The 14,063-nt window shown below is 50.2% G+C and overlaps 1 protein-coding gene across 2 annotated transcripts in view; it reads left to right on the forward strand.

The window, feature by feature from the left end:
* The window catches only part of grin3a (glutamate receptor, ionotropic, N-methyl-D-aspartate 3A), a 175,857-nt gene extending 164,139 nt beyond the window's left edge, over positions 1-11,718 (forward strand). For both annotated transcript variants that reach the window (XM_072517277.1, XM_072517278.1), the window contains exons 7-9: positions 516-680; positions 7,213-7,286; positions 9,572-11,718. In XM_072517277.1, the coding sequence (XP_072373378.1) occupies positions 516-680; positions 7,213-7,286; positions 9,572-9,908 (576 nt within the window). In that variant the 3' untranslated portion in view covers positions 9,909-11,718. The remainder of the gene's footprint in view (positions 1-515; positions 681-7,212; positions 7,287-9,571) is intronic.
* Positions 11,719-14,063: the final 2,345 nt, after the last annotated feature.

The following is a 14,063-nucleotide window of genomic DNA, read 5'->3' on the forward strand; positions in this document are numbered from 1 at the left end:
CTTAAAAGTTAAACTTGAAAACGTCATTGACTACTTTATGTATTGGATGACCTCCTGTGGCATTGCTCCTCGTCTATTCTCGTTTGAACGGACCCCTCCTTGTAATTGTCTGTTTGCTTGCCTCCGTTGTACAATTCCTTTGTGCTATATTTTTGTTGTTTGTTTTCTATCCTCTGCTTCCCACTTTCCCCTGGTACAGCAGATGGTCGATCTTCCCCTGCCTGATAAAACTGGGAGAGACATGCCGAATCGGGCAGCTGGTAGTTTCACATTGAACCGGGTAAAGTTAACATTACTCCCCAGCTGCTGTCTCAGCTTAACCTCGAGCTCTGCCTATCTGGGAGGAGTGAGGGTCTAGATTGTCTTGAGCGGGGGGGAAAATAAATTGCAATACCTGAAACTCAAATTGAAGAGCACGGTGCTCACCAAACCTCCTGTTGCCCAGAATATTTTGCACGCTCCTTAACAACTGAACTGCTGAGGGATAATAGAGACGCATGCTCTCCTCTTCACAGACCTTTCAAATGGGGATCAAGCACTTTTCAGGACTCTTTGTGTTGCTCTGCGTCGGGGTGGTCGGTTCCCTCCTTGCAACAGTTGGCGAGCATATCATCTACAGACTGGTGCTCCCGCGGATCAAAAGGAAGCCACGACTGAAGTATTGGCTCCATACAAGCCAGGTAGGAGCCGATGGATATATAGCATTGCTGATGTCCTCATCGAAAGTGCACAGGAGTTTGATACGCGTACGCATTTGTTTCTCGAGTTGAAAATCTGTGATGCTGTAGCTATAATGAAATGACCACATTTCTCCTCTGATCCAAACACCCATCACCGCCACCCGCCACTAACAGAACCTTAAAACCATTACAATTAGGAGCAGAATTAGGCCATTCCCATCGGGTCTGCCCCACCATTCGATCATGGCTGAAATGTTCCTCATCCCCATTCTCCTGCCTTCTCCCCGTGAGTTCCACAGATTCAACCGCCCTCTGGCTGAAGAAACTCCTCCCCATCTCTGTTTCAAAAGGTGGTCCCTTCAGTCTGAAGCCTCTCCTACTTCTCGAGACATCATCTCCACGTCCACTCCATCAGTATTCTGTAAGTTTCATTGAAATCCCCCACCCTCATCCTTTTAAAGTCCATCGAGTGCAGACCCAGAGTCCTCAACCGCTCCTCGTACGTCAAACTGTAAGACTTAATGTAGCAATGATGCTAGTAAGTGCTGAAAAATTCTACTGCAGGAACCTGGCAAGGAGGATTTTATGGCAGTAGCTGGAAGCGAGAAATTCCCTGACACACATTATGATCTGGAGACCGCACAAGAAGCTGTCACAACAGCAAAGCCCCTCGGGCGCTGGGAAATCCGAAGCTGTGACTTTCGCTCAGATGTTAGATGGATCGCATCGTGGCTCTATTGCTAAAATATTCTAAAATAGGGGGCACGGCGGCACAGTGGTTAGCACTGCTGCCTCACAGCGCTGAGGATCCGGGTTCGGCCCCGGGCCACTGCCAGTGTGGAGTTTGCACATTCTCCCCGTGTCTGCGTGGGTCTCACCCCCACAACCCAAAAAGATGCGCAGGGGAGGTGGAATGGCCACGCTGAATTGCACAACTGAAAAAAAGAATTGGATACTTTAAATTTATTAAAAATAAATAAATAAAATATTTTAAAATAACCAAGAAACGGAAGTGTTCGCAACTTTACAATTCCATCCCGCCCCCCTTTGACCAGTCCACATTCTCTTCTCTTGTTGAAACTTTTCCCATTCCAATACAGTTTCATTTTTCACTTTGATGTTCCAACTTGAGAGCACTCGCTGTGCGCCCAGGTGTAACGAACGCGGCTGTGAGTCGAAGAACAAAAAAAACAACACAGGGCAGGAACAGGCTCTTCGGCCCTCCAAGCCTGTACCGGTTATGAGACCACCCTTGGCCAAAACACTCAGCACTTCCCAGTGCCGTATCCCAAGTCAGGTGGCCTCTCGCTGCACCCAACACACCTTGAGATTCAACAGAAATTTACTCACTGATCTGCACACCACCCCCCACCCCCATGGCACCAATGCTGACAAGCCCAAGAAATTACACATCAGTTCATTCAGTAGATAAATCACATTTGTAGACTCTCTTGTTACCGTTTACAACCACACACTCATAAGATTAAAATTTTACTTCTCCAATGGCTGTGGAAGTCCAAAGAAAGAACAATTTTGTAAAGCACCGTAAGCATAACAGGACATCCCAAAGTCCTTCACGGGTGCTATCAAACAATACCAAGACTAATGAACAGGCGGGTTGTCTTATGAAGAAAGCTTGGAGAGGTTGGATTTGTGTCAAGTAAAATTCGGAAGAGCAAGAGGCGACTCGGTCGAGATCCTGACAGGGTGGATGCGGAGAGGATGTTTCCTCTTGTGGGAGAGTCCAGAACTGGGGGGTCACCGTTTAAAAATAAGGCGTCGCTCATTTAAGACTGAGATGAGGAGAATTTATTTCTCTCAGTGGGTCGGGGGTCTCTGGGAGACTCTCTTCCTCAAAAGGCAGTGGAAACAGCCTTTGAATATTCTTAAGGCAGACCTGATTATCAAGGGGTGAAAGGTTATCGGTAGGAGTGCAGAGTTGAGGTTATAATCAGATTAGCCATGATCTTATTGAATGGGGGAGCAGTCGATGGGCCTAGGAGCAGCCGATGCTCCTAATTCACATGTTCATAAAATTGGCAAACACAACCACGCAAAGCGATGACCGAAAGCTTAGCCAAAGAAGCATCTTCGAACAGGGAATGGAAATGGTGAGGTGGAGATGTTTAGAGGGCGGGAATTCCAGAGCTTGGGGTCCAGGCAGCTGAAGAAGTAGAGGTGCAGCCTTAATCCAGATCCAGTTAATCACAAATCCACAGTAAAGTGTCACGGTGGGTAGCGTGTGTGTGTCCCGTCCCCCCCGGTCCCCCCGAGCCAGACGCTCCAGGTTTGAGCCCCACCCCAGTTACACCTGGGTGCACAGCGAGTACCTGAGGGCCAAGAGTGGTGCGTTTATAACACGACCAAACACGTTGAGAATCAACCTGCAAATCCTTCCGCAAGTGCCAGTGGCTGGCGGCAAAAGCTGGAGAGACTCCTGATCAGTCAGCCCCTCAAGCTGTAAGCCCCTGGCGATAGGCTAGCAACTTACAATCTATGGAAACAGACGGAAGTCTGCCTTGGTGCACCATTAGCTACAGGAAGAGAATTGAAATTAGAACCGTGAAGTGTGCATCATATTGTCTTGCCAGCCTAGTGTGGACATGGGCCAAAAATGGGAAGCAGAAATTGACAGGAAATGCTTTATATATACACGCATTGATTGGGAAATCTACTTGGCAGACAACCTTTGAGTCCATTACTTTGGTTGTCTGAAAAATTGATGATGTATCAAAGAAGCCGACTGCATTTCCGAGCCGTCGCTTTCAGTGTCTCTCAAAGGATGAGACACGACAAAGTGGGAGGCGTGTTTATAGGAGGAAACGAGTCAGGTTTAGAAGTCTGTCCCTATATTAGCAGAGTGGGTTCTTCACCTTCAGAATTAATACGAAACGCACAATTCCCAGCGGGAGCAAGCTCTGCTGGCTGTGTTAATTGTAACCATTTGTGACACCAGGGCTTTGCTGCCATTGGAGAAGAATGGGTGTGTCAAATTGGAATGAAGTGTAAATCTGGGCTTATACCTCCCCGAACAGTTCTGTGTTCTGTCATTATCTGGATGACAGTCATAAAGACAGGCAGAGAACACTCAGCCCCCTCGAGTTTGTTCTGCCATTCAATTAAAACCCAGCTGATCTGCACCTTAACTCCATCTTACGCGTCTCGGTTCTGTAACCTTTAATACTTTTGCCGAACAAAAATCAATCCAGCTCAGTTCAGACATTTTCAATCTGATCCCCAGCCTCAAAAGCCATTTGGAGGAGAGCTCCAGAAGGTCATTACTCTTAATGTGACACCCGCTCATTGACAAGACCCCTTACCTCTCATTTTAAGGTTCTGCCGCCTTACTTTGGGACTTCCCTCACTGAGAAAATGGTTTCTCTTTATCTAGTCCAGCAACGCCTTTGAACACCTCAAGTGTGTATACATATATTATATATATATATATAAATAAAGCATTACCTGCCAATTTCTGCTTCCAATATTTGGCCCATGTCCACACCTCTCTTCTGTATTTATGTAACTGCATGCCTAACCTATATAAACCTATCCTCATAGAGTAACTTAAGCCCGCCCATATAACTACACCAGCAATGGAAAGATGGTGGGCGTAGTGGCAGTATCATTGGACTAGTAGTCCAGAGACCCGGCTAATGCTCTGGGGTCGTGGGGTCAAGACCTGCCATGGCAGCTGGTGGAATTTAAAATCGGTTAATTAATCTGGAATATAAAGCTAGTCTCATAGTGACACCATGACAACTGTCGTTGATTGTTGTAAAACCCCATCTTTTCACTAATTTCCTTGAGGGAAGGAAATCTGCCACGCTTACCTGACCTGACCTACATGTGACTCCAGACCCACAGCAATGTGATTGACCCTGAAGTGACTTGCACAGTTCAAGGGCAATTAGAGTTGGGCAGCAAATGCTGGCCTTGTCAGTGATGCCCACATCACATGACAGATTTAAAAAAAACTGTAGCCCATGTCTTTAGAGAATGGCTGATGGTAAACATCAGGAGGTGGATTCTCCGTCCCGGCACGCCAGATTTCTGGGGCGGGATTCTCCGACCCCCCCCCCCCGCCGGGCCGGAGAATTGCCGGGAGGGGGGGGGGGCAGCGTGAAGCCCGTCCCGTCGCTCCGGCGTCGGCTGCCAGATTCTCCGGTGCCAGTTTTTTGGCGGGGGCGGGAGTCGCGCCGGTCGGGGGCCGTTAGCAGCGCGCCCCCCCCCCCCCCCAGCGATTCTCCGCCCCGCGATGGGCTGAGTGGCCACCCGTTTTCGGCCAGTCCTGCCGGTGTATATTACACCAGGTCCTTACCGGCGGGACCTGGCTCTGCGGGCGGCCCGCGGAGTCACCGGGTGGGGCGCGGGGGGATCTGGCCCCGGGGGGGGAGGGTGGGCACGGTGGCCTTGCCCGCGATCGGGGCCCACCGATCCGTGGGCGGATCTGTGCCATGGGGGCACTCTTAAGAACCCCCCTGCGCATGCGCTGGGATGACGCCAGTACACGCTGGCGCTCCCGCGCATGCGGCAATTCGCGCCGGCCAGCGGAGGCCCTTCGGCGCCAACCCCGCCGGCAGCCAGCCGAGCCCCTGGAGGTGCGGAGGATTCCTTTGTTTCCCACTGTGGGGCAGCCCCACGCCGTCGGAAACCCCCGGGCTGCCGGCAAAACAGAGCATCCCGACGGCGGACAATTCCGCTCCAGGTTATTCCAAATCCCAGAAGGGAAACTTTAAAGAATTGCCCTCATATGTATTTTGGAATTTGAGAAAATGTGAGAAAAGATTCGAAAACCACAGTGATGTTCCAGACGTTCTGCGATGATTTTAAATAACATAAATGTTTATTAAACAACTAAATAAAAAAACAATAATGTCAAATTATAGGACATAAAACAATGGGGATACACAGTATGACTAACTTTATCCAATTCCGGGGTGGCACGGTAGCACAATGGTTCGCACTGCTGCCTCATGGCGCCGAGGACCCGTGTTCAATCCCGGCCTCGGGTCACTGTCTGTGTGGAGTTTGCACATTCTCCCCGTGTCTGCGTGGGTCTCACCCCCACAACCCAAAGGTGTCCAGGTTAGGTGGATTGGCCACGCTAAATTGCCCCTTAATTGGAAAAAATTAAATACGTTTTTAAAACTTTATCCAGTGGTAACCATCTTTATTTCACACTCTCGGAGCTAATTCTCCCCACCTTCCACTACGTCATTTAGGTTTTTAAACACTATAAACAAAATCCAGGCGGTTATATTTTGTGGTGGTTGCTTCCGATGCAGGACAAGACAACTGGTTGTTCAAAGTAGGCCTACTTCACAGACACGGCTTATTGAGTAAATACAGCTATTCCTACTGTGGGTTGATGTCTGAAAACAGCCCCCCTTGCATAGGTTGGATTGCTTCTGATATCCAATTTGTTTCCCCCCCCCCCCCTTTTGAAGTTCCCTTATCTGAACTAACCTCTTCAGAAGTCAAAATTAATTACGTTACATTTTGTGAGCCTACCTTTTAGAATGCAAATGCAAAGTTCACACTTTGTCTCCTCCTTTGAACTTCTGACACCTTTTACAAACCCTTTCTGTTCCATTCCCCATTGTTACCAGCTTGCCTTAGGTAAACATCTGGGCTGGAATTCTCTTGCCGTCGGGATTCACTTTTCCCGCTGGCAGCGCATCCCCGCCAGCGGGTTTCACGGCGGCGTGGGGCGGTTTCAGTGGGAAATCCGATTGACAAGCGACGGGAGGATGGAATCCCGTCGCCAGTGAACGCTGCACGCCCGGGAACCACACGGCCCCTGTTTGCAGTGATTTGGCCTCCACAGCCTTCTGCGGCAAAGAGTTCCACAGATTCACCAGCCTCTGGCTGAAGAAATTCCTCCTCTTCCCTGTTTTAAAGGATCGCCTCTTTAGTCTGAGATTGTCTCCTCTGGTACTAGTTTTTCCTACTAGTGGAAACATCCTCTCCATGTCCACCCTATCCAGGCCTCGCAGTATCCTGTAAGTTTCAATAAGATCCCTCACATCCTTCTAAACTCCCAGCGAGTACAGACCCAGAGTCCTCAACCGTTCCTCATACGATTCCAGGGATCATTCTTGTGAACCTCCTCTGGACCCTTACCAAGGCCAGCACATCCTTCCTTAAATACGGGGCCCAAAACTGTTCACAATACTCCAAATGGGGTCTGACCAGAGCCTTATACAGCCTCAGCACTGCATTCCTGCTCTTGTATTCTGGCCCTCTCTACATGAATGATAACATTGCATTTGCCTTGCTAACTGCCGACTGAACCTGCACGTTAACCTTTCACTGTCACTGGGTCAAATTGCTGCACCTCCCTCCCTAACAGCACTGTGGGTGTCCCTACACAAGCTGGGCAGTTCAAGAAGGCAGCTCACCACCGCCTTCCCGAGCGCAACTTGAGATGGACCATAAATGCTGACCTCGCCAGTGACGCCCACACCCCACAGATGAATGTAAACAAAAAGTAGTTTGCAAACACAATGAATAATCTGTTTGTCCTTTTCAGCGATTTCATCGAGCTTTAAATACATCCTTCCATGATGAACAATTTCAGCACAAACTGAACAGACTGCAAAAGAGGTAAGAAAGCCTGATTATATAATCGGCACTCCGTCGTTTGCCTTTTTTCTCTCAGAGGTGCTTTTCACAATTTAAGGAGTCATGGGGCGAAGTTTTGAATAGGAAGGCGTTGGCACAAGCCAGTGATTCCACGACCCATGCTCCCACCAGGTGAAGATCTCACTCCAAGGTTTTAATTGGTAAAATCAACTTTTTTTTCTTTGCTTTCTGTTTTAAATCCTTCACCTTATTTTCCAGTTTGCCCACGACTCAGAGCATTGACCACTCGTGCGTTGTGATCATCCTTCATTGTTTGGCGGGTGTAACTCACGATTAAGTCGCCCGTTATTGTTCGCGCACTCTGGGTGTACCTGCACCGGATGGACTCCAGCGATACATGAAGGCGGTTCACCACCACCTTCTCAAGAGGAACTAGGGATGGGCAGGAAACCAGGGGTCGCAGCCGTCAGGCCCACACCCCATGAAAGATGGAGAAAAAGACCTGGCCTGGGAATTCCCAAATCTCCGAGGAACCCTGGAATCCTTCCCGGCCTCCTGTCGCTGAACCTATTTCCATTTTAAGGGCCTCAGTGGGAGACGGCCGTGGTGACCCAATATCATTTGGATCTTTATTGTGCGGGATACTTTTGTTGGGATGATGAGATGATGAATTTGGAAATTGAATCTTTCATTACATCGCTTAAGACAAATCACTTCTTCCAAAGTTTGGAAATGTTGCTGTAAACCTTTTAATTTGTGTATCTGATCCAACAATGCTCAACTGCATTAGCCTTGGGTCTCCTCTTTAACATAATACCTCGGCAGCTGTTAATTTGCTCAACCCATCCCTCAGTTCACCCCTTTGATGTCCTTTTCTCTTTTAAGGTTTCGAAGTTCATCATCCTGGTTATATCTCTTGCTTGCATCTGAATTTTGTTCCCTCACGTGTAAGGGGTGAAGAATAGAATAGTGGGCAGCTAGTTTAACCATCCACCTGGCTAGACCAGATGTGGTGCCATTAGGCTTTACTCAGCCAGGATTATCCACTATTGTGGGATCATCCTGCGAACAAGGATGACCTCCCAATCTCTTTTCTCCACTCTCGGTTGCGTCACCCACAACTCGGACAAGTGTCTTTGCCACTAATGTTGGGCCCACAACTTTTCCATGGCTTCATCTCTTCCCTTTTTCCTACCAGACCAAAGCTCCCACCCGACACTTAACATCCCCGAGCCCAACCCCCCGCCCTAACCCTCACCTGCCCCAGCCTCCACTTTCTCCCCTGTCCTCTCTCAGGTTTGTTCGCGAGTCCACCTCGTCCGTGAAGCCCTACATCCTGTTCTTTCAAGTCACATTCCCAACTTTCCTTCCTTGCCACCATAACCCCCTCAATGATGGCCTGCTTCCCTTTGAAAACCGCTGCCAGGACTGCACGATGGCGCAGCGGTGAGCACCGCTGCCTCACAGCGCTGAGGACCCGGTTTGAATCCCGGCCCTGGGTCCCTCTCCGTGTGGCATTTGCATGTTCTCCCCGTGTCTGCGTGGGTTTCCTCCGGGCGCTCCGGTTTCCTCCCACAGTCATAAGATTGGATTGGATTGGATTTGTTTATTGTCACGTGGACCGAGGTACAGTGAAAAGTATTTTCCTGTGAGCAGCTCAAACAGATCACTAAGTACATGGGAAGAAAAGGGAAGAAAAGAAAATACATAATAGGGCAACACAAGGTACACAATGTAACTACATAAGCACTGGCATCGGGTGAAGCATACAGGGTGTAGTGTCAATGAGGTCAGTCCATAAGAGGGTCATTTAGGAGTCTGGTGACAGTGGGGAAGAAGCTGCTTTTGAGTCTGTTCGTTTGTGTTCTCAGACTTCTGTATCTCCTGCCCGATGGAAGAAGTTGGAAGAGTGAGTAAGCCGGGTGGGAGGGGTCTTTGATTATGCTGCCCGCTTTCCCCAGGCAGCGGGAGGTGTAGATGGAGTCGATGTATGGGATCAATCAGATGTGCAGGTTAGGTGGATTGCCCCGTAGTGTCCAAAGGTTAGGGCCAGGATATGAACCTAGGCAAGGTGCACTTTTGGAGGGTCGGTGCAGACTCAATGGGCCGAATGGCCTCCTTCTGCCCTGTAGGGATTCTACGGTTCTACGATAAGAGACTGTAGGGGAGCAGAGACCTTTGAGCGTTGCAGGGCTGCTGATAGGAAGAGATTAAACCCATCTATTATTCCACATGCATACAGTAGTATCGTATGGCAGCAGATATCTTCTTCAGATTTGACTTAAATCAAAATGTTTCGATTTCAGGTGTAACGTGGGAAATGACCAGCAGACCGTGTGGAATACAGCCAATCATGCCCATTGGGGCAAGCAGAAATGCATTTTCAAAGATATTCACCAGCCTGAAATGAATTTGAAACCTTGTCAGAGCGAGGGCCTGCCCCCAGCGGTGAAAGAGCTCCCCCTCACCGTTAATGCCAACGGCAAACCTGAGCCTCTCGCGAAGGTCAGGAATTCAGTCCTTCACGAGCTGACAGAACTGGAGAAGCAGATCCAGCTCATCAAACAGGAACTGCAGAAAGCAATGAACAGGAAAAATGAACTGGAAGAGTATCAAAGAACAGTCAGGAACCCAGAATCATGAAAACCCAAACTGGCTGAAGCAGACGACTGGGGGAAATGATGTGTTTTTTCTGGACTCTTTCTCTTTTTAGAATTGTCTCTGATGTTTTAAAAAAAAAAATCTCGATCATAAAGCCAATTCGTCAAATTCAGCCACCACACTATCCAAGGAGAGGAAGCGGAAATTTGTGCACCGCTGGCCAGGATCCCGGGCTGGCGTTTAATGTTTCTTTTCACCCAACTCTCAAAGGATGATGTTCGTGGGCAGCACGGTGGCGCAGTGGGTTAGCCCTGCTGCCTCACGGCGCCGAGGTCCCAGGTTCGATCCCAGGCTCTGGGTCACTGTCCGTGTGGAGTTTGCACATTCTCCCCGTGTCTGCGTGTGTTTCGCCCCCGCAACCCAAAGATGTGCAGGCTAGGTGGGTTGGCCACGCTAAATTGCCCCTTAATTGGAAAAAATGAATTGGGTACTCTAAATTTAGTTTTTTTTTAAAAAAGGATGATGTTCGCCAAGGGATAACGTAAGGTGTACCAAAGACTGTCGTCAAAGGGAACCATCCAGAGTCTTTCAGTCATGTAAAAGTGCTGATTTGATCCGCACAGTTGCTGTGGTCTGACCCAAAACCTGTTGATCTTCAGCTGCGCCACATCAGCGTTCTGCCAAAAAACGAAAGGCCCACGACTGTTCTGGAACTAATAAACGTGCGATTTTCTACACACCGTGGAGTACTTCCTCGTGTGTGTCGCACATTTTGCAGGTTTCTGCCTCGATAGCACACACCACAATTAGCTTGTGAATTGGATCCACTGCATCCCATATCATTCGAGAAGAACCGGTTCGGACTAATGAGGTCCCCCGAGACTTTGTACAGAATGTTGTGCATTAGAAAGAGTGAGCGCATTCAATTATCGGGTAGCTTTTCGCGCAGACCTCCCTGACAGCGGGTGGGGGCGCCAATCTTTCGCGACGCTTCAGTCTGCTGCTGTGTTGATGTACCACAACGTGACAGGGGTGACACGCTCGCGCATCGTTAAACCGTAGTGAGAACTGCTAATTTGTAAATGGTTTCGGCAGTGGCGAACCATGATTTGTACGAACACCTTTGTCTGCACAAATTCCCAACAATCGCACAAGCTGTCATGTTGTTCCACCATTGTCGGGGGCTTTTGCATCTGGGGTCATTTTGGCCCTGTGCGCACTGACTTGGGCAAGGATGGGTTCTCTGCCGAGGGAGAGTCCCACATAAGGGCGGTTCCTCGGGCAGTGCTGAATCCCCCGGCAGTGCCTTTGACTATCGGTAGGAAAGTTCCAGTACTACCCAGGAGTTTTCCTCGGCAGCGTTAATAGATCACTTTATTTGCCCACTAATGAAGTAGAATTATGGTATAACTGATGCAGGTTTGATGCGAGTTCATTTCCATCTGATACATGTGACCAGTGGGAGCAGCTGGGATTTGCGAGTACTTCTAGCGACTTGAGATAAAAGTGATTGTACAGTTTTAACTCTTTGAGTTTTTTTTGTACTAGAATGCCAATTGTGTACAAATGTAAAGGTGTAATTTTGGGTGATTGTGGGACGTGTTCCCAACAGTCGAATGTTATGCATCGGTCCTGATTTTAATTTCTTTTCCTATCGATGGAATGAAGTTCTATTGACGAGTCCCACTTTTCTGTTTAAGCTAACGGCCACCATCAAAATGACCGTCCAGAGAATTTTTTTAAAACCTGTAATTCATTCGTTTACGCAACATTCTAAGGCCATGTGCACTTTTGGAATTGGATCCTGTAGTGCTCAACGTAAATTGTTTTATAAATGTTAAGTTGAGAAAGCTTTCATTACTCAGAGCGTTTATGTTGTGCGGAACTGCGAGGACCAGGTCATTCAGCGGCTTGAAAACATTTTACTTCTGGGATCTGGGATGAAAGCCTCCTTCCCCTGGTGGCTGGAAGAGGAAAAGGCCAGAAGTAGTTGCGTTTGTCTATCACCTTCATGACCTCAGGACATCACAAAGTGCTTTCTAGCCAATGATGTGCTTTTGATGTGTAGTCATTGTTGCAATGTAGGAAAAGCAGCAGCCAACGTGTGAAAATGACCTGGGAATTCATTTTTCAGTGATGGTGATTGAGGTTTAAATATTGATACGAACACCCGGGAGACCTCCAGTGCTCTGTGAAATAGTACCAGGGGATCTTTTAGATCCTCCTGAAGAGACAGAGAGGGCCTTCGGTTTAGCTATCACATCCAAATGGCAGAGCACCTCTGTCACTGTGCCGTCAGTACTGCGCTGAAACATCGGCCAAGACTATGAAGCGGGTTCTAAACCCACAACCTTCTCATCTAGAAGCAAATGTTCTAACAGCTGCCTCACTGCTGCAGAGGGGGCGATTCTCCAGAAAGAATTCCAAGTGTTGTAGCGAGCGGGGCCGGCAACGCTATTCAGCGTTAATTGGTCCATTTAACAAGGCCTCATGGGCTTCTCGCCACAACTGAAGGCTTCTCAGCTGTTTCGCCGGCACCTATACCGTGCAGCACGAGTTAATGGACACCAATATCCTCCCCCTCCCCCCCCCCCCCCCCCCCTCAAACGAGACCTTTCCGCCCCACGGGAGCATCCACACCCCCAATTACCGTGCAACCCCTAACCCTCAGTCCGATCCCCCATTCTTTCTTTCATTGTCCATTCTTCCTCAGGCCTCCAGCCTACGGGTGCCGGCCCACCCCGGGTGGCACTTTCTCCAGTCTCCCATGAGACCACCACGGAGGAGAGCTCCAAGGATGCCACTGTAATAGTCACGCCACAGCTGTCATCCCCACGCTCCACCAGCGCAGGTACACCCACCTCGGTGGGAAATGTTAGTGGTCAGGCTTCTGGGGCACAATCTGGTGAGCACCACACTGCTGCTGATGCACATCAGGTGGAGGCGGGAACCCCCAGCCGTCGGAGGTCTGCTCGATCCCGGGACCCAACTGGGTCTCACCCTGATGCTGAGCTTCTGGAACAGGGGTTTCCGGAGCTGCTGGGGCCATTAGGGAGAGGCCGGGACATTCAGAGGGAGATGTCGGCGTCGCTCCAGCAGATCCATAGCCGCTTGGAGGCGTCCCAGAGGCTATGGGTGCAGATGTCGTCGGCAATGCGTGGCATCGAGGCCAACACTGCTATGATGGTGACCGCAGTGTAGAGCCTGGTGCACGATGTCGGCAGCATTAGTGAAGGTGTCCAAGGCGGCGTGCAGTCGGTGACGGCCATGGCTGACTGTCTCGACAGAATGTCTGCCTCGCTGGCGGATGTCACCCAGTGCCAGGCTGACCTTGATGAGGTTCTGCGGGACATGTCCCCCTCTCAGATGGACATGGCCGAGGCGCTGCAGAGCACGTCCCAGTCACTGAGGATCATTGTCGAGGGCATCGACGCGATGGTGCAGACCATGGGGAACCACCAGAGTTGACAGAGCCAGATGATTCAGGGGCAGCCGGGACTCGAACCAGCTCCCCTCCATCCCAAGGTGAACCCTAGGGCCCTATGGGCACCTACCGGGAGGAGGGGGCGCTGGGTGCCAACCCGGACCCATCCCATGGAGTGGCGATGGTGGCTACCAGCTCCGTCGAGTTCCACCCCCCTGATGAGGCAGCTCTGACAGCCAGCACAATGCAATGCATGTGCTACCACCAAGTGAGCCAGTCCCCTCCGGCCGCAGAGCCCCCAGGGGACGCCCGCCAGAGGCATCGAAGCTACAGGATGCAGTAAGCAGCTGACTGTCTCCACCTCAGATGTGCATCCTGGGAAGACACATAGATGTCCTTGGGTGTCATGGGATTCCCCCTCTCGGTCCCTCCCTGGCCTGATGGGCGGCCGGGTCCTCGGTGTAGGGCAGGTCCGGCACATGGGCAGCCGCCTCGAGCCTCTGCAGACGCTGCTGCCGTCTCCGGCGTCTGGCCTAGCAGCAGCACCACGAGGGCAATTCTCAGTCCAATACCCCTGCCATAGCGTTCAATATCTGTAAGGAATTGGGAAATGGTGTTACACTGACAAACATCCTGGGACACTCCATTCCCCCATTGATCCCTCCCCTCCCCCCAATCCGGAACGCTGGCACTCCCGATCGCAGCGGGCCTCCCTCACCGGACCCCAGACCCTGTATCCCAGACACCCGCTCACAACGTCACCTGGACCTGCC

This window comes from Scyliorhinus torazame, chromosome 9 (assembly GCF_047496885.1).
Source record: "Scyliorhinus torazame isolate Kashiwa2021f chromosome 9, sScyTor2.1, whole genome shotgun sequence".
NCBI lineage: Eukaryota > Metazoa > Chordata > Chondrichthyes > Carcharhiniformes > Scyliorhinidae > Scyliorhinus > Scyliorhinus torazame.